Genomic DNA, 19,301 nt, shown 5'->3' with positions numbered 1-19,301 from the left:
AGAGGAAAACGTGATGAGTTATACAATTCGCTGTGTCCACAAGAAGGAAGATCACAAGGAAACTCAAACTTTTTCCTGGAACTGTGACCCCGAAGGAAGCTCCCCAGAAGGTCATTATAAAGATTCTACATCACATAATAAAACATCACCCAGCATCTTTCTAACAGATCCGACACTCCATTTGAAATGCTTTTGCACAGAGCACACCTCAGTACAGGTGCATGGCATCAAATCAAGGCATAAATCAGGAAAAGGCAACCTGCATCTGTGCGCACGGGGAGGGGAAGAGAGAGAGAATACAGTGCATGCACCCCGTGCTCAGGGAACCTGGCTTTGTTAGGAATGGAGACCGCTTTACCTCCCAAAGCTCCCACCAAAGACCTCAGCCAAGCTTTGACTAGCTAGTGGGCAGCGGTAGGTTTGAGAATATCATAGTCTCTCAGCATGGTACCCAGCACACAATGAATGCCCAATATATAGTTATCACTCATTACTATCAATTCTAAGCCCCTGAAATAAGGCTTATCTATGTTGCCAAGATTTAAGCAGAAAAGCCCAGCCTAAACATCCTTGTTGCTGCAGAGCCTTTGGTGGCAGCTGTTGGGTGGCAGCTACATCCCCAAGTATGGAGGGAAAGAGTAGGCTTCATCTGTGCACATCTGAGCAGAGGCAGCCGATGGCAAACGTGGGAAGCACCTAAAATCCTTCCAACATCCCTGCTACACCCACTTCGTGTTAACAAGCACCTTCCTGCTGCATCAAGCACCATCTCAGATTGGACCCGCTGCTCTAGACATTTCTCTCATCCTCACCTATCAAAAATGACCCAAGGATCCAGGTCTCATTCCCTTACACCGTGCTACCTGACAAACTAACGTGAACTCAGGTGACAATCCTCAAACTCTAAGTATTTGGAGAGACCCTACAGATCCTTGAATCAAACGTCTTCATTTTACGAGGGAGAAATCTGACATCTAAGGATATTAACTTATTGAGGTGATAGCGAGTTGGGGATGTCATATTTAAGATGACTTAATGAGCCACCGCTCCCAGAGATGTCATTTCAACAAGCACCTTTCTTCCTTGGTCAAAAATAATGAGCTGGTGGAAACTTCAAGTGCTGTAACAGACAGGGATGCCCATTTTGAGGTTAGCAAGTCTTTTAGGAACGACTACAATAAAAATGCCACGCTTTTGGCCCCTGCTTATGGGGCCCCTAAGACCGATTCTTCTACAGTGTCCATGTTTCAATGAATGTCAGATAGAAATAAGTGCTGGAAAATTACCTCCCCAATGTCATCATGTCTTGTTATCTTCTCTGAATGAGTCATCTCAAAATTCGGCTCACAGCTGCAAATCTAAAGATCTAAAATGATCTGTGTTCTGATTCTCTGAAATATCTTTATTCTTTTATTATACCCTAAAAATTCCAGATGGATGTCACATTTACTGGAGGTCACCAAGTTGAAAGACGGGTACAAAGTGGCTTAGTTTCTATAAAATACCGTGTTTTGTAATTCATTTTCTCTTCTGACACCAGAAAGCCTCTGCTTCTTAAGAGAAATACTCTCCAGTCAATTATAGTGTGGTACGTGAAACTTCATGTAACCATCCTCAGATGCTTTCTTAACACTAGTTCGAAAAGATGTGGTAAATTCTCCAAAGGGCAGGGTCTCTGAGTCATTGCTAACATCCTGCCAGTACGCTTTCAACTTTAACGAGCATTAAGATCATCGGAGGGGGCTTCCCTGGTGGCGCAGCGGTTAAGAATCCGCCTGCCAATGCAGGGGACACGGGTTTGAGCCCTGGTACGCGAAATCCCACATGCCACGGAGAAACTAAGCCCGCGCGCCAAAACTACTGAGCCTGTGGCTCTAGAGCCCGTGAGCCTCAATTACTGAAGCCCACACGCCTAGAGCCCATGCTCCGCAACAAGAGAAGCCACCGCAATAAGAAGCCCGCACACGGCAACAAGGAGTAGCCCCCGCTCGCCGCAACTAGAAAAAGCCCGTGGGCAGCAACAAAGACCCAACTCAGCCAAAACTAAATTAATTAATTAATTTTTTTTAAAAAAGAGCATCAGAGGTGTTTCCTTACCAGTTTCTGTGGCCCCATTCCAGAGATTGTGACTCAGTACTTCTGTGGGACCAGAAATCTGCATTTATAAGAAGAGCTTCGGGTGATTCCAATGCAGGTGTCCAACACTGCCTTCCAGCACTAAGCAGTGCTGGCTTTTCACGGTGCCAATTCTGAGGGGGTCATTTTGTAATTTTCAAGGGTTTTTTTTTTTCTTTTAAAACATAAGGTTGGCCATATGTTTATAACATAAATATGTGTATAAGCACATCTACATACACATCACCCATAGAGCCCCCAGGCAACTCAAATAACAAAGCCTTGGACCCAGAAAGGGGGTCTGTGAGTTTGAACCATATGACATTGTCAACATTCAAGCCTTTCTGACATAAAAACAGGGAGTTCGTGTGGTTACACCTACAAGGGGCAATGGCAGAGCCGACTGGTCCCCTCTTTTCCTCATGAGGTCTCCTAACCTCGCGGCATTGGTCCACTTGTTTAGTCTTTAGGATACTCCTGCAAGGTATTTTTTCCAGAAAAGAAAACTAAGCCTCAGAAAAATCCAACAGCATGTCCAAGACCACATGGCTGTTCAGTGGCGGAAACAGAATTTGAAATCAGGAACACCTGATGTGCCGGGGCACCTCTGCCCTTCTTTCCTCCCCCAGGGGCCCCAGAGCTGACATCAGGCCACAACACCCTCCAGTTATCCAAGTCCCACTGTGATGGCCGGACCCCCGCTCCAAACCTTCCGAGGTCGGTAACCCAGGCCTCTCAGCAAGCTCCCCACAGGGGCTAGAAACAAAGGGAGAGGCTCTCTAAAAAGCCACACGAACAGGATGAAATGGTAACTGACAAATAGAGAAAACAGGGCAAGAGTCCCCATAACATACACACAGAACGTATGCCAATGGATGTCAATCATGGAGATTTCACACCACGTTCCTAGGCTTAGGTGTCAAAAGTCAAGGAAGTGGAGAACAGATCACAAGATTGTTGTCAAAGCTGCCTCATTTTATTAAGTTTCATCACCTGAGAATATGCCACAGTGAATGAAGAAGGAATGAGAGCCTGCCTGCGTACCAAACGTGAGCGGATGGAAAGGTGCAGGCTGAGCTCTGAGAAGGTGCAATTAATTTCATTCTATATCAGAAATAAAAACAGGAGATGATACACACTATTGCCTGTCATGGAAACTTCTTACTGGTGATACATGTTTCTTTTAACACACCAGTAACTAAAATCGAATGCCCCTAGAGTAGAAACATGGTCAATCTACCACATAGTAAATTTCTTTTTTTTTTTAGAGATCAGTATTATACCAAAATTCTACTTTATGGCAATAACTGATTTATAAATTTTTATTGTACACGATAAAATTATAGGCTCACTTTTGCACACTTAATTAACAAAAGGTAACTGCTTTCCTTTAAATTTAGCGACTGAATTTCTACGCACCTATAAATTGCTAAGGGTGTCAAGCACCGAACCCACAACCTGGGCCTACTGTTAAGATGATTACAAATGCTTTAAAAAAAAAAAATCAAACTTGATAGAAAGATTAAAAAAACAGCAGTAAGCAGAAGTAATTTGATTTTTTTCTTCCCTAAGGGAACTTTATTCATTTATTCATTCCTTCAACAAATATTTATTAACTTTATTAATTTACTATGTGATTACTACATGGTAAACACTGTTCAGTAACTTGATTTTATACATTATGAGTATTTATTTTAAAAGAAATGCTTTAGACTTTATAGTTTTGTATCTAGAGAGAATATCACAATGAGCCAACTTCAAGCATGTGGTCATGACACGATTTAAAATATCTCAAACTACACCAACTGAGAAGAGAGATCAAATAGAACCCATCGAGACTGGACTGCAGGAAGGGTGTGTTCCAGCCCCCTCACCCATGCTCAGAAGCCCACCCGAGACCCTATTCTGATTCCACCACTGGAACCGGGGAGAAGTACCGGGCCTCTGACATCCACAGTAACCCAAACGAAAACATATTCTTTTCACTGTCTGAAATAAATCTGCTTTCTGCATACTGAATAGGAAAGAGATGAAAGTGAGCATTCACCCATCTGAAGAAAAACCAATGCTCTATTAAGTGTTTCTGCTCTGTGCCCCATACAAAGCAAATGCTTTGCTTCTGCTTAGGCTGGTGTATTTTTTTTTAATTTATTTATTTATTATTTTTTGGCTGTGTTGGGTCTTCGTTTCCGTGCGAGGGCTTTCTCTAGTTGCGGCAAGCGGGGGCCACTCTTCATCGCGGTGCGTGGGCCTCTCACTGTCGCGGCCTCTCTTGTTGCGGAGCACAGGCTCCAGATGCGCAGGCTCGGTAGTTGTGGCTCACGGGCCTAGGTGCTCCGCGGCATGTGGGATCTTCCCAGACCAGGGCTCGAACCCGTGTCCCCTGCATTGGCAGGCAGACTCTCAACCACTGCGCCACCAGGGAAGTCCTAGGCTGTTGTATTTTTAAATAAATCATTCTGTTAAACACTAGCCTCCTCCTCCAAGGGAAGGTCTAAAAACTTCTCCGTTTTGACAAGTCTCTGACAACTTAACTCCCATCCGCTCTTGGCTGCAGGTCCTGGATCACTGACCACCACAGTTTCCCTCCCCTGGAGCCCCAGCCTGAAGGGAAGTGACGCAGCCTTGCATCAGATCCTCCACCCTCCCTCTGCCTCCAACTCGGGGCCCAAACCTTCTGCTTCATAGAAAAAGTTTTTAACGACTCAGGAGTCTTCTCAGTTTTAAGCAGAAAAATGGACTGAATCCAGATGTCCATGCAAATTTCAATGACTTCCTGAATTATATACGTGAACCGGCGATGCTGGAGAAGGCATCTCCTGCAGATGTAAGCACGGTACCCCCGTTCCTCGTGAACACATCACACACACCTGCTCGTGGCCACTCTTCTGGTCAGTTACCGAAAGGCCTGATGGTGAAGGCACCAGAGGTTACCACGAACTCTTAGGTAGTTGCCAGATATACTACTTCTCCAAGTCCTACTGCTATACACAGAATAGCAGCCATTTATGAAACAGCCAAAAAAAGAAGAAATCACGGCAGAGTCTAAAGCTGTCTTGAGGTCAGTGTTGAGAAGTGCGACTAATGCAGCAACTTCCACTAAAGAATTTCTTTTGATGTGAATGAGTTACAAACAGGTGAAGGCCCATCAAGAGTGTGCTTTCCTTCAGCTGTAAGTAGATGCATCCGGGAAGCCTTGCGGGTGAGGCTGGGCCTTCCCCCCCCCCCCGGTGCAGGCAGGTGGGTTTAGGGATGGAGCTACATCTGGTGATGGGCTGGGGATGGCAGCCCGAGGAGCAGGGAGCTAGAGGCCCGCCTGCCACGTGGAAAGCACTCCACCTGCCACTGATTCTCTGAAAGTCTGGTGACAATGTTTTTAAGATAAATCTGTTAAATGACATCACAATAGATTTTGTTTACCTGGAGCATTAAATGACAGAGAGTCAGGGATTGTCTTTTGTGGATAACAGAGAAACGAGGCTCTATCTTAGGAGATACGTTAAAGTACGTTATCAGTACTTTAAAGAGATACATATTGAAAAGCTTTTCTTTTCTGTTTGGAAGTGAAGTTCATTTCCAGAGGCAAAGTGTCACATTCCCATATTAAAATTCCAAATTTTATGCAAATTTCTCATTCTCGCCTAAGAAAGTCCTTGCTTCTTTCGATTTCAGTAGATTTTGAAACTTTTAATAATTGGACAACTTTCCAAAGTACGGTTAACTATATCTTTCCGATCTTTGCCCATTACCACCCCCAATGCCTGCCCGACCCCCTAAAGGGGCCTTCCCAACAGTAAGTGCTCAATAAATATCCACTTGAATTAAAAGCATCATTTTAATAGGTGCACTGGGCTACGCCCTTCTTACAACAAGCCAACAAATATCTTCGAAACACAGTATCAACCCAGAGAAATTTCCAGTGGCTAATCGTGACTGCAAGATTTAATTAAAACTTTACGCTGTGGTAAGTAAAATTAGAGGAGCCTTTTTTTCATTTTCGTTTCACAACTGGCTGGATCCAGTATCTTCCCCAGATAAGACCATTATTTGAAACGTCACGCTGGCGGTTTCCCCTAACAGGTTGAGAGTCACAGCACCATCCCATCGGCCTGTTCATAACTTGGGCCATGCTGATGGCGGGGCAGGGGTGTTCACAAGTGCATGGACGTGAGTTATATTTTCATCCCTGGGTCCTTTCAGCTCTTGTCAAGGGAGGCTGAAAATGCAGAATGAGGATGCCAGGCCTTTTAGAACTCACACTCTGTCTGGCATCCCAAGCTCCCGGAGGGCTGGTTCTAGCACCTACTGCTGCCCCCACCCCCAGCTCCACCCAGGACTTTCTGATTCTGTCCCGCTGGCGGGGGGGGGGGGGGGGGGGGGCAGGGAGGGGCGGGGGGGGGCAGGAGTCTGCCTGTCAAGTTCCTGACTGATGCTGAGGCTGCTAATCCAAGAATAACACTTTAAGAACTGTTCTTTTGGAACAACGTTTCTCGAAAGATGGCCAGGATCACCTGGGGATGCTGTGGGACCCTCCAGGGGCCTTGGACATCACAGTCACCATGCCGGCCATAGAGACCAAGTTGGGAAGGACCACTCCCGGTGACCCTCGGGCACGCTTGGTTTTGAGCAGCACAGGTATACACATAGCTCACCAGCAGCACAGGCTGAACACACCCCACGCCCTCCCCCAGGCCACCTAAAGCCACCAACGTGTAGGACTGTCACCTGCTCTCCCTGCCCGTTTGTCACTCTTTTGATCCTCCTCCCTAAACTCTCCATAGGTTTCACCCTTAACAGCAAAGAGAGGGGAGGAGCGGCGACCCTGCCTGCCGGGATCTGCAGACCTGTGTTCTTACGGGTGAGCACACACAACCCTTCCCTTCTCAGGCCTGTGTTCTTCTTTCGTTCTCCTCTCCCACGTTCCCACCCCTTTATCAGGCTCTGGCCTTGCCAGCTGCCCCCCCTGGATGGCGGGGGGGACCACAGGCTACCAAGGGTAATGACGAAAGCTTTCCTGCTCCCCACCTAACACCAGCCCTACCTACTGATTTTCGGAGCAACAGTATAAACGCAGGCTTTCTGATGACTAAACGCTAAACCACGGCAGGATCGTAGGAACTGGAGAAGCAGCAGCCTCTTCTGATGGGAGGTTTATGTGCTTTTGCATCTTCTTTAAACTTTTCATTAGTGAGTTTGAAAAACATTAGTAATGAAACCTTCTCTCACTTACAAAATAAGCTTATTAATAGGTTGTGGTCATAAAGATAAGAAGCCCCTGGAGAAAAGTTCGTGGGAAAGTTGGTTTTCAAAGAGAAGAATCCTAGAATTACAAAGCATGATAGACACCACCTTAAAAAAAAAAATGTTATGCTGTTGAAAAAGTATGTAACTACTTATTAAAATGCCTGATCCCTAACTAAAAACTGTCTTAGGATATTTAGATAATACACACTTATTCGAGAAAACTAAAACAAAAACTGAGAGAAAACAATGCTTAATCCAAAACAGTGCCTCTACTGAAACAGATATGTACAGCCTATCAATTCCTGGAATGTATTACAATTGTTATAAAACTATGACAATTTCCAATAAAGCCATCAACTTTTATCGAATTGTCACAGAAGTACCTAAATTCTAAAACCTACTTTTCCCAAAACTAAAGGCTGTGCTTGAGACTCAGGTGGGGTTCATATCACGTGAAGACATAATTCAGATTACTTGTTCATTTAAAATTACTCAAATTACATACACATGTATCTACATATCAATATATGTAAGTAACTTCTCTACTGAAAATCTGTAAAATAACCCTTTGAAAACATCAAAGACTAAAACCTGTGATTTTTCCAGATCAGAACAATTGATTAAGCTCAAGCAGTACTTCTTTACATCCACATAACCACATAACACTAAAAATGTTAAAGTGATTTCTTGGCATATTTCTATCATGCGCCCTGATTTAAACTTGAAATCTTTTCATCACGTCCATTATCAATCTCATTAAAGCACCATAAAAATATAAAATGTCATGACTCTAGTTATCTGAAAAAGAAAAAATAAATCAAACTGCTAAACAAATCTATTCACACTCTTTGTAAAAGGTACTGTACAATCTTGTATTTTGAAATAATTTTCAACTTATTGTAAAAACAGTACAAAGATTTCAAGTACATGTTTCGCCCGCCTTCGCCTAGTGTTGACATCTGACTTAATCAGAGTCGAATTATCCAAAACTAAGAAACTAAATATTGGTACAGTTCTAACTCATCTACAGACTCCATTCAGATTTTGGCTGTTTTCCCACAAATGTCCTTAAAAGAGTACTTTAAAAAAGAAATTTCTCAAGAAGCTTCAAATTCACAAGATTATACTAAGGTTTAATCTATTCCAAATACTGTGGTAGAAGCAAAGGACCAATCTGTTTGCATTTCTACTTCTGCAAACCAAGGCTTGCTTACCAGACCTTACCATATCAGTCTCATTATTATATAAAACCAAACACTTCCTTGCATAGGATATATTACAACTTGGCTTTTGAGAAAATGGGTCAAAGAGGAATGACTTCCCAGCTATGTGGCTTCTCAATCTGGAAAAGAGAATTTCAAGCAGAAGCAAGAATGATTTCACTTTCTTCCTAGCTTCTTACTTATATATCTTTTTACAGAAGTTATGTTGAATGATCATTCAAAGCCTAGATAGAAGGCAGAAAGTGAGCCTCCAATACTTCGCCTAACAAGTTAGAAATTGTAAACATGGAAAGTGATGTTTAAAATGGAATGTTTATATATACTAAATAAAAGTCCTCCTGGACAAAAAACCTAATTCTTTTCTTTTTTCTTCCAATATGTTTAGCACTCTATTTCTGATATCTGGCATTCAAATTATGTGTAGTACCTTCCAGAAATGATTACTCAACAGTCACATCAATTCTGAATGCATTCCAAAAGAGGATATGAGGATGCAAAGGGGAAATAGCAAAGTGTCTTGTGTATAAATCTTGGTTACACACACACACACACACACACACACACAAACCTCCACTGATTACATAAAACCTCCTGATCCAGTCCATTGGGTGCCCTAAGAAGAATCGGTGATGAAAATGTTAATTTCAAAAGAAGGGCCGGTGCAAGCCAGTCTCACAATCTCTCCTCTCCCTCCCTTCTATGTCAGCCAGTTCACATACAATTAGAATGTTTGCAAATAATCAGAAGTCACATCACTAATTTATTCAACAAACAGTGAATGTAAGTGCTTTATGGGAACCAAGAAGGAAAAATAACTGCCTTTGCCCTCAAGCCGCTTATGATCGAGCTCCTCTGTCTCTAAAAGGATCCCCATGTCAGGGGACAGCAGCCAAGTATTTCAACGTCCAGAAGACTCGTAAAGAGAAATAAGTGTCAGTGTCACTCATAACATCAGAATTAACTTTCCCAACATACAAGGAAAAAAAAAAATAGACTTTTCCAAAGCATTAAGTGCTTCCCACATGTTCCACCTAAAACCCAAAGTGGAGAGAAAAAGCATAATGCACTGCAGTTTATCTGATCCTTGCACACACCAATTTTGCCAACTTCAATTTTTTTTAATTTCATCGTTGCTAAGCATTCTCTCTGGGATACTGCCCTTCATTTCCTCTTAACCCTCTAACATACTAGGATAACTCTGGCTTCCAAATGAAAAGGAGGCACAGTTCAATCAGTGGTATGATAACAAAAAAACAGAATGACATATTTCCTCTGAAAGAAAAATCTGGCTAAAATTGAGTTAAAAAAAAGTCTTTTGGTTTGACTATTAATTTACATAAGCATTAACAAGGACACAGGTCAGTACTACATAGGCTGAAGTCCCTTTTAATGATGAGAAACCGATCATTTAAATAAGCTACATAAATATTTCTTTTCACCCCCTTGCCCACAACTTGAAAATCCATCCAAATGCTTTCTGACACAGCTTAACTTGAAACAAATCCCAGGCAGGGAGCTATGGATTCTTAATAAAGAGAAAACCATCAACTAAGGCCCTCATCCTTGGCTTCTAACACTAATGAGTTACAAGGCTCTACAACTGGCGAGTCTACTCCATAATTCACTAATAAGAAAGAACGCAGACCAATATCTACATCAAGTTTATAGCGGACAGCAGTGGATCAATTTGTTAAATCCTCCGGCGCACGTGCAATTACCAGACAGTTAAGGACATATTAAACTTGGGAAAAGGGTATTTCTCTATTGAAGTTGACAGCACAGAGCGAGCAGCCAACTCCACGCTCGGCTTCCTGGCGGCGGCCAACTGTGGTCAAGGGTCCTTGGGCTCAGGGACGACTGGGGCACGGCCTCTACGCCTGCGTGTCCCTCGGGCTCCGGGAAAGTAAAGATGTACGTTTCCACAGATCTGACAGAGGCAAACGTTTGAAACGTTTTAAAATATGCGCTTTACCGTCAGTGAAAATGTCCTTCATGAAATATAAAAAACAAACAAAAAGTTCAACCTATTCATTCCTCCCGAATAAACATAGAAACCTATTTTGCAACCCAAGTTCAAGGCCAAATAGCAGGCTTTTTATTAAAAGAAAAACAAGCCCAGTGCCACCATTCTACGTGGACCTTAATTAAACTGACACACGAGAAAGAAAGTGTGCTAGTGTGCAGGTGTGCAAGCGCCGGCTGTCCATCCACGTGTGTGTTCCAGGTTAACACCGTGCGGGGTTCGCGCCCCTCCTGACCCCCGACTCCCGGCCACGCGTCCTCCGGCAAGGAGCTCTCCGAGCTCGGACCGCCCGCGCGCAGCAGGCACCTCCCCGCCACTCCTTTTCCTCCCCACCCGGCACCGCGGGCCGCGAGGTGGGCTGACCGATGCCCCCGGCCGGGCGTTCCGCGGGGCCGAGAGTGCGGAGAGGGAGCCCGGGGGGCACAGCCACGGCGGCCCAGGGCCTGCGGGCCGGCCACTCCCTCCGGGCCGCCGGTCCTCCCTTCGGGACCGACGAGGACGCCGCCTCGGCTCTCCCGGGCAGCCGCGCAGCCACCGGGACGAGCCGGGGTCAAGGCCGCCGCGAGCCGGGCGGCGGGGGTAGGACCGACGATCGCCGCCGCCGCCGGAGCCACTGACTGGTCGGGCGATCGCGCGGGCGCAGCGGGCACGGCGACCCGGCCCGGCCGCCGCTCGCCGTGGGAAGGACCGCACAGCGCCCACGCCCGGCGGCCGGCGGCTGCAACTCCCAACTTCAGGCAAAGTTTTCTGCTGTTGCTCTCGGAACCGACCCGGGACTCCGAGTGGCGCCGTCCGCCCCGACACGCGCCCAGGCCGCGGAGGGGCGGGGGCCGAGACGGGGGCCAGGCTCCGGGGCCAGCGCCGGGACTCGTCCGCTCGGCCCTCCGGAGCGCTAGGTGCCCGCCCTCCCCGCCAGCCCCGCGCCCGCGCCGGGGACGGGCAGACGCGGTGCCCGGCCCGCCGCGCCCCCTGCCCGGCCCTGCCGTTCGCCGCTGGGGCTCTCCCACAGGGAGCTGCCCGCGTCCCGGGCCCCCTCCGGCCCGCGCGCCCCAGGCCCCGGCAGGCGCAACCCCGCTTACCTGAAAACGTGTCCCCCGCCGCAGTTAGCAAAAGTCCGGTCAAAGTCGCCAGGCAAGTCCCAAGTCTCCCCATGGTGCTGAGTGCGCGCCGGGCCGCTCCCGGCAGCGCTGGGTGGGCGCGAGGGCGGAGGGCGGAGGGCGGCCGGGAGCTTTGCCTCCAAGGCGGCAAGAAGAGGAGGGTGAACAGCCAAAACCAGAGCCAGACGCCCAAAGTGCTAACAGTTGCAAAAGTCCCAACTCCGGCGGCTCCCGGGGCCGGGGGCGAGGGTCCTGGGTCCTCCCGCCCTATCGCCGGCCCCGCTCGGAGCTGCACCGCTGCAAGACGGAGCGGAGGGCGCGCCCGTGGAGCCAAAATCCGCCCTCCGTGCCGGCGGCTGCGCTGGCCGCCGCTCTCCTTCCCCGGCTCGGGACCCGCGCCTCCGGCGCCGCGGTGGCCAGGGCCGGGGCCGTGGCCGCGCGCGTCCCGCCCGCCGCCTCTGCGCCGCCAGGCGAGCCAGCCCCCGGGCGGCGGCGCGCCGATGGCCGAGCCCGCGCCGGCTGCAAGCGGGGCTCCTGCTCCCCGACTGACTGGCGGTGCCCCGCAGGCCGACTGAAGGGAGCGCCCACGTCACGGCCGCCCGCGCCGCCTCGGCCCGCTAGAGGGCGTGAGCGCCCGGCCCCGCCGGCCCGCGCCCGGCGCTCGGCAGCCGCGGCGCCTCGGGGGGAGCCGGGCGGGGGGTGGCCGCGGGGGCGGCGTCACCGCGCGGAGAGCGGCGGCCGGGCGGTGCCACCCGCTCCCTCCCGCTCCCCTCCCGCCCCGCCGCAGCTTTGGTTTCGCGGCTGGCTTCCGGGAGGGTGACCGCGCAGGGGCCGCGCCAGGACCAGAAGTTTGTCCCGGGTCACGGGCCGCCGGGAGTTGGCGAGCGCGGCGGGCGGGACAGCGGCCTGCGGCCCCGCGGGCGGGCGAGGCGGCTCCGATCCAGGCGCCGGACGGCAGTGTCGGCGGGCAGGGCCGGAGGCACCGGGAGTCGCGGGGCCCGCGCTCCCCGGCGGCTGCGGTCCAGGCGAGCCGGCAGTTCCCGGGGCTGCGAGGATCTGCGGCTTCTCCGCGCCGTGGGCGCCGCGAAGTTGGCGGGCGCCCGGGCAGCTAGCTGCGGCCGCGGGCACCGAGACCCCGCAGCGCACCGGCAGCCCCGCGGGACACCCGCGCTCCTGCCCCCGGAACCTCGAACCCTCTGAGCAGGACACGCTCGGCCGCTTCATTGCGTCCCAGCCGTCCCGGGTGGGCCCGAGCGAGCCGCGGGCCATGCACGGAAGGCGGCGGTCACACGGACCTACGTATCCTGTGATTTCTGTGTCTGGTGCAAAGTGTTGGGAAACGCGGGAGGAGGCGTGGGTAATGAATCAAATGATGTCTTGAAATATATAATTTACCATTTGGGGTGTGGAATGCCTATTTCATTAAGTGGATAAAATAGCTTCCAATGCTTCAGTAAAGAGGTTCAGTTTGTAAAATTGAAAAAAAAAAGGCAGGGTGAGGGGGGGGAATCCTTCTATCTCCCTTGGAATAACACACATGGAGCTGCAGACGCCAGGCCTAGCTAACTGAAAGCAGTAGAAGGCCTGGGAAGAGGTTAAATTAGAAACCAAGTAACTACCCGTGAGTTGCACGGTATTCTAGGGCGGGGAACCGCGCCAGCAAGAGGGCAAACCCATGAAGCAAGTGGGCCACGGGCTCCCTCCCGGTACTGACAAAGGCCCAGAAAGTGCATTGATCCCACGCTCACCTCGACGCTGTCTCCAGTGGACCCTAGAACCAACAGACAAGGATATGTCACAGCTGTCACTTCCCCGGGGCAAATTGAGGGATTGGACTTTTGATTTTGGTGCCCAACGAACAGCTAGCTCCTCTTTCTTGCAGAATTCCACTTATTAGATCCTTATCAGAAGTGCTCTTTCGAAGGCTCTGTATTAATCATTAACGTTTTAATACTACGGACCTTACATCATCCTGCTTCTTCTCCCAAATATGTACTTGTTGAGCCCTATCTCGATTGCAAAATAACATTTGAAGTATGGAGAGGCAGGGGGGGTCACATACCTCCAAGGATCAGCAGTGAGAGTCTGTCACCTGGGCTTTCCCTGGTGCTGAGGTCCCGTGATGTGATGGAGCCCAAATTTCCTTTATTTGAATGGTCATGCGCTTTCCAATGGAGCTGTTATGTTAGTAGATATGAGATGGATCCAGATAAGGAGGGAGATGTCAATCTAGTCATTTTCCTTCTTTGAGTTGGGTGAAGAAGTTCATATTAAGGTAGGATTTCATTTGCAAAGTATGTGAATTCTTTCAGCAAATATCTAAGAAGGCCATATATCTGCCAGGCACTGAGCTATGGGCTGGAGGTTGTCTTATGGTGGGCTCCCCCAGGAACAGGCCTGAAGTTAAGGATTTAAGCATAAGTGGTTTTAGGTTTTATTGGGGAAGTAATCCCAGGACGCAGTACAAGAGGAATGGGAAAGTGAGACAGAAGGGTGAGGTGGAGTCAATATAGGGTGTATGAATGAGCAAGTTGCCACTCTGGGCAACTGGAACTCACTCCCCTGGAGACCTCCAGGAGAAAGTATGGAACAGCCTTAGAGCTGGAGCACCCCACCCCAGGGCAAGGACGTGTGTGAGGTGGCTGGGTGGGGGCATGGGAGACAGCTACGCAGATAGGGGTCCCTTCACCAGTGGGGAGAAAGCCCTGTAGGGACTCCCAGTGCTGTTACCCTGGTAACCGGAAGATGCCCTGTCCCTTCCTCAGGTTACTTAAAGCTCAGTGGGAAACCCAGTGAATTTCCATTATCTCTGATCTCTAAACATTACAGTGTTAAGCCAACTCTGCCCTTATTAGCCTGAAATCCGCATTGCAAACAGTGGTGGGGTTTTTGCCAGCAGCTCCTTCCCTGGCAATTCTAACAGCTACTGTTTCTTCACTCTTCCAGGTAACTGGCCAAAGCAGCACTGAGCCCAAATGGAAGGCCTCTCTTCAAAAGGAATGGATTGGACTTCCTCTAAGGAAAGGATGCTGTAGGAGTCCTTCCAATGGGACATTTCTTGTCACTTTTTTTTTTTCAGCAGAGAGGTTTTTTTAAATTTTAATCCAACCACATGACACTCCTGTCTCTCTGGGGACAACAGTGACATTTGCAGAATGGCTGGTCACAGGGGTGCTGTCAAGCCAGCCCCCATCATATGTCTAAATATTTTGAAGTTATTCATCAAGCTGGCAAACTATTATATAATATGTTATATCTTCCTACCTTGACAAAGATAACAATACTGAAAGATAAGAAAGCCTATAGTTTTCATATGACGAAAATCAGCAGAATATCAAAGACAACTGAATATATCATTGTGCGTATCTTAATTTTCTGTTGATAGTCTGGCTGTATGGATCAATAATAAAGACATACATAATTCATGCATTATTATGTATTTATTCCATAAGTTTTATTTTGCCTTTATTTTAGTAAAATTGCTCATATGTTGCCGTAATCGAGACTGTCACATAATTTTTGTCCTAGTGATAGCAATGATTTGTTCTGTATGGAACGTTTATAGCCACATTTCACCCAGTTTTGTTCCTCAGTGGTGCTTGCAAGTATTCAGTAGCTACATGTGAACAGCACAGATATAGAACATTTCCGTCATCACAGAAAGCTCTTTTGGAAAACACTGAGAAAGGATTAGTGTATTCAAATTATGCAAAATTTGAGTATATATTTTCATCAAAAATGTAAATTCAAAAATTTATAATCAGAAAATTAAAATTACTTTCCTATAGTTGCTGAAAATTCCTTTCTTCCCAATGATTCAAAGATATCTGCTAGAAGTAAAATGCAAACTACAAATTAGGATTATGAATACCAAGACTGAAATAAAATGATTCATAAAAAGCTTAACATTTTCTTTAAGATTTTAAATTCAGTGATACGTGATGAATTTTGAATAAACAGAAACCTATTAGCCATGTGAGCATTCAACGCCCACCTAGTTGTCAATGTAAAGAATCAGTATCCTGTTTCACGTATAACTGCATATCTACCATTTTAACAGTAATGTTAATCATTTCATTTTGAAAGATGTTCCTCAATCAGCAAGTTCAACACATGCAAATACTACACTAGCGTGTGACTTCTTACAGACTTGGAACCCAAAGAGAAGCAAGAAAATTGGTGGTTGGCATTGCGAGGAAACCCCACTCACTCACATTTAAGACTGTGTCCTATTCCTGCTACCTGAAAGCAAGGATTTGATTTTTAATTGATTGGACTTTTAACGAAGTGCCTCTGCCATGACATCATCTACCCACCTAGGTGTGTCCATGTGCGTGTCAGAGGCAGCACACCCTGTAAATCTTCACAGTGCCCTTCCAAGACCAGGGGACAACACTCAGGGTGAAGCGTTTCTCTAGAGCCAGCCCAGAGCTGGTTTTGAGACTGGATGTTTAGGGTTACGGTTTATGGTCTCTCAACACTGAGCACCAGATCCCTAGTGACAGAGGTGACCACGTGCCCCTTAATACATTTATTTTTATAGGTTAGTGATCCCCCAGGGTCCTGTAAGGCCCAGGCCCAGGGCAGGAGCCCACGCTGCCCACTGTCTGTGCTGTGACAGTGTTTTCAGCATCAGTAACTCTGTGACATTTGTCCCAACCTCTTGAAAGTCAAAATGTACATAAAAAAAGAAAACTGACCATAAGCTATCCCCACCTATCCTCAATGTCAGGTTGAATTTGGAGATTAACCACAGGCAGAAAGTTCCTGATCCATCAAAAGTTATCTATCACACCTGCCGAAAAGCATCGACAAAAGAATCATTTAAATACCTCCCAGGTGGCTTAACTGGGGCTAACATGACCCAGCAGAAACGGAAAACATTGTCCTAGAAAACTCACGTTTTGTTCTCTAGGCCCTGCTGCAATGATTAATTCCCTTTTTAGAGGCACATTGAGATTGTGGAAGTGTATTTTGAGATAATAAATGGAAAATGTAAATAAGCCCCCTCGTATGGGTTTCACGATGATGTATTCTTTCCTTGATCAAAGATAGTATGTTGTTGAAAAGAAAATAAATACGGGAAGGAAGGAGGGAGGGAGGAAGGAAGGAAGGAAGGAAGGAAAGAAGGGGGAAAGAGAGGGAGTGGGAGACAGAGCTAGCTTGGAATTTGGAGTCTAGCTTGATTGAGTCCCAACTGTGTGATTTAAGTTAGTTTCCATTTCCTGGCTTGCAGAAATGGCATTACACGTGGCAGCTCTGCGTGTATCTGAGGCCCTGAACAAACCTCTCTGATGAAGTAAAGCCCTAAGGGTGCAGAGCGCATCCCAGTCTCTGCCCGCCCCCGCCCGTGCATCATGGTCTCTGCCCGCCCCCCTCCCCCCTCGCCCCCTCGCCCCCGCCCCCACCCCCGCCCGTGCATCACAGTCTCTGCCCGCCCCCCCGCCCCCACTAGTCGTTACCTGGAGAAGCACGTGAGCCTCGGGGCAGCGCTGGGGGGTGGGGAGCGTGGACGCAGTGCTGAGCGGGTGCACGCCCTCGCCGTCAGAGTCGGCTTACTCAGTCAGGACTTAACAGCTTCACTCACCTTCTGAATGTGTGTGAAAAACACAACATTAGCGGTTCACGGGGTCAGAAGAAACCAGGGCATTTAAACTTTCACCAGTGAAGCCCTGTTCTCACCTGCACAGAGGAAAGAATGGGGGCAGGTGCCCTTTTTTGAAGTTGTTCGTATCCTACCTGAGGCCAGAACCTGTCACCAGCAAAAGGCAAGGCTCCTCCAAGCAGACTTCAAAGCCACTTGTGCATAAAGGCTTAAATTTTTTGAATTTTTAGATGCCCCAGGAATTCCTTCTCAAGGCCTAATTAAAAGGGGAGAGGGAATAGGTTTCAGTTCTTTGCTTTGCCCACATTACCCTCAGAATAGAAATTAAGCTCCTGAAATGCTGATACTAGGACAATGCATTTGCCTATTTTTAAAAATCTTAACTCTGACACCGTTAGTTTGTGTGACATTGGGCAAGTCACTTAACCTCTCTGTGCTTCGGTTTCCTTACCTGTACAATGAAGGTAATAATTGTACCCACTTTACTGAGTTGTTGAGAGGATTAAATGAGATAGTGATATAAAGTGTTCAGAATAGTTCCTGGCACATCATTACAGGTATATAAGTTATTAAGCGCTGGTTTTAAAATCAAATACTGAAGAGAATCAACTCTGCACGAAGTTCTGTGCTGGGGTTCTGCGCAGGGAGATGGGACAGAAACATCTAATTGGGCCGCACAATTACCATTTAGATGGGATGACCTTCAACAGGGCTTCCCCTCCATCTTTTCTCAACGGTCTCTGCTTTTGGGCACATTGAGTTTATATCAGCTGCCAGACCCAACACCAGGCCACATCCAAGGGAACCACAAGATTTATCATGACAGCTCTTTCTCGTTTGCTCCTCTGCAAAATGAGAATAATAATTTCTGTCCTGTCTACCTCATTGTGTCGTAAGACTGTCAACGACATTGTCGGGACAAGTTCTTTATAAACAGGCCCCCGATGGCTAAACTTTTAGTTTACTATGCAACTCTTCTCTTTCATCTTACCAGGTGGGACTATAAGTTCGCGATTTGCAAATAGGTCATATTTTTATAACAATCTGTTTCTATGGAACTTTTTCCTTTTGCTTTATTTTAGGTAAAATGGTAGCTTGATATTCTCAAAATATTCCCTGCTTACTCATGGGGTCTGTAGCAAGGTGGACCCCACATGGTGACGTCAAGATACTAGAAAATATGCTTATTACAGCCACGTCCAAACCTGTGTTCCCGGGAACGGCAGATATAGGAAGGGCTGTGCTGGAGAGTCCCTGGCAACCGTCTGATCTCCAGAAAGTCTGTCGCCTCTGCGGGCTGCTCTGTATGTTCTGCGGGGAAGGACACAGCTCTCTTGGGCCTTCCCTGCGCTGGGAGGGCAGGGTGCTCAGGCTGTTGCACACCGAGGGCCCCTCTGGGGAAACAAGCCATGCTGTACCCTTTACTTCCACCCCTGCATCCTGGACCAGGGGAAACGACTGCCTGCACAAAAACACCCCTCTGACCAGAAAAGCCTGTCTGCTCTGTCCCGGGGGATGGAGAGCCAGCAGCAGGCTTTTCCTGTTGGAAGCAGCAACCTTAGAGACACGGTAACAGCCTTCCGCACACACATCGGCCATAGTTTTCAGGCTGGTTCATTGAATATGGAAAAAGACAAAGGAAAAAAAAAAAAAAAAAACAACCCTGATTTCTGAAGATTTTTTCAGAGTCCACTGGTGGTCCCTGTACAGTCACTCTCTGCGTCTTTTGTTTAAGTCTGCAAGAAGTCCTGGAAGAAAATGCTTTGTGCAGGCTCTTTGGGAGCTGTGAAGCCTTGGAAATCTGCTAGCTCAGTGAGAGGCCGTGAGGTGGCACTTGGTTGTCTGATTCACATTCACTTCAAAGGCACCAGCTCCCCATGCAGCAGCCACTCTCCACATGGGGGTTCATTAAAGGAGAGAATGACTGTCTTTGGGTCCCTCTTTTTTTCCCCAAAGGCTTTGAACTAACGTTTTATATCAGTCCTCGTGCCTTT

The 19,301-nt window shown here is 47.7% G+C and overlaps 1 protein-coding gene and 1 long non-coding RNA gene across 8 annotated transcripts in view; one reads left to right on the top strand and one right to left on the bottom strand.

Annotated features, from left to right (window-relative positions):
* PTPRM (protein tyrosine phosphatase receptor type M) overlaps nt 1-13,057 on the bottom strand; it is a 742,498-nt gene extending 729,441 nt beyond the window's left edge. For 2 of the 7 annotated variants that reach the window (XM_082353481.1, XM_082353483.1), the window contains exon 1: nt 12,896-13,057. In XM_082353481.1, the coding sequence (XP_082209607.1) occupies nt 12,896-12,971 (76 nt within the window). In that variant the 5' untranslated portion in view covers nt 12,972-13,057. Of the gene's footprint in view, nt 1-11,684; nt 12,264-12,895 lie in introns of those variants that run through there. The other 5 variants (XM_082353486.1, XM_082353487.1, XM_082353482.1 and 2 more) reach the window with 3 other exon arrangements.
* LOC309610584 lies at nt 11,349-15,201 on the top strand. Its single transcript, XR_014234057.1, has 2 exons — nt 11,349-11,736; nt 14,649-15,201. It is a non-coding gene; the product is annotated as an uncharacterized lncRNA (long non-coding RNA).
* The last annotated feature ends 4,100 nt before the right edge of the window (nt 15,202-19,301 follow it).

This window comes from Balaenoptera borealis (assembly GCF_965194805.1).
Source record: "Balaenoptera borealis genome assembly, chromosome: 14".
Taxonomy (NCBI): domain Eukaryota; kingdom Metazoa; phylum Chordata; class Mammalia; order Artiodactyla; family Balaenopteridae; genus Balaenoptera; species Balaenoptera borealis.
The sequence above is the reverse complement of the archived record's forward strand: the minus strand, read 5'-3'. Positions and strand labels throughout refer to the sequence as shown.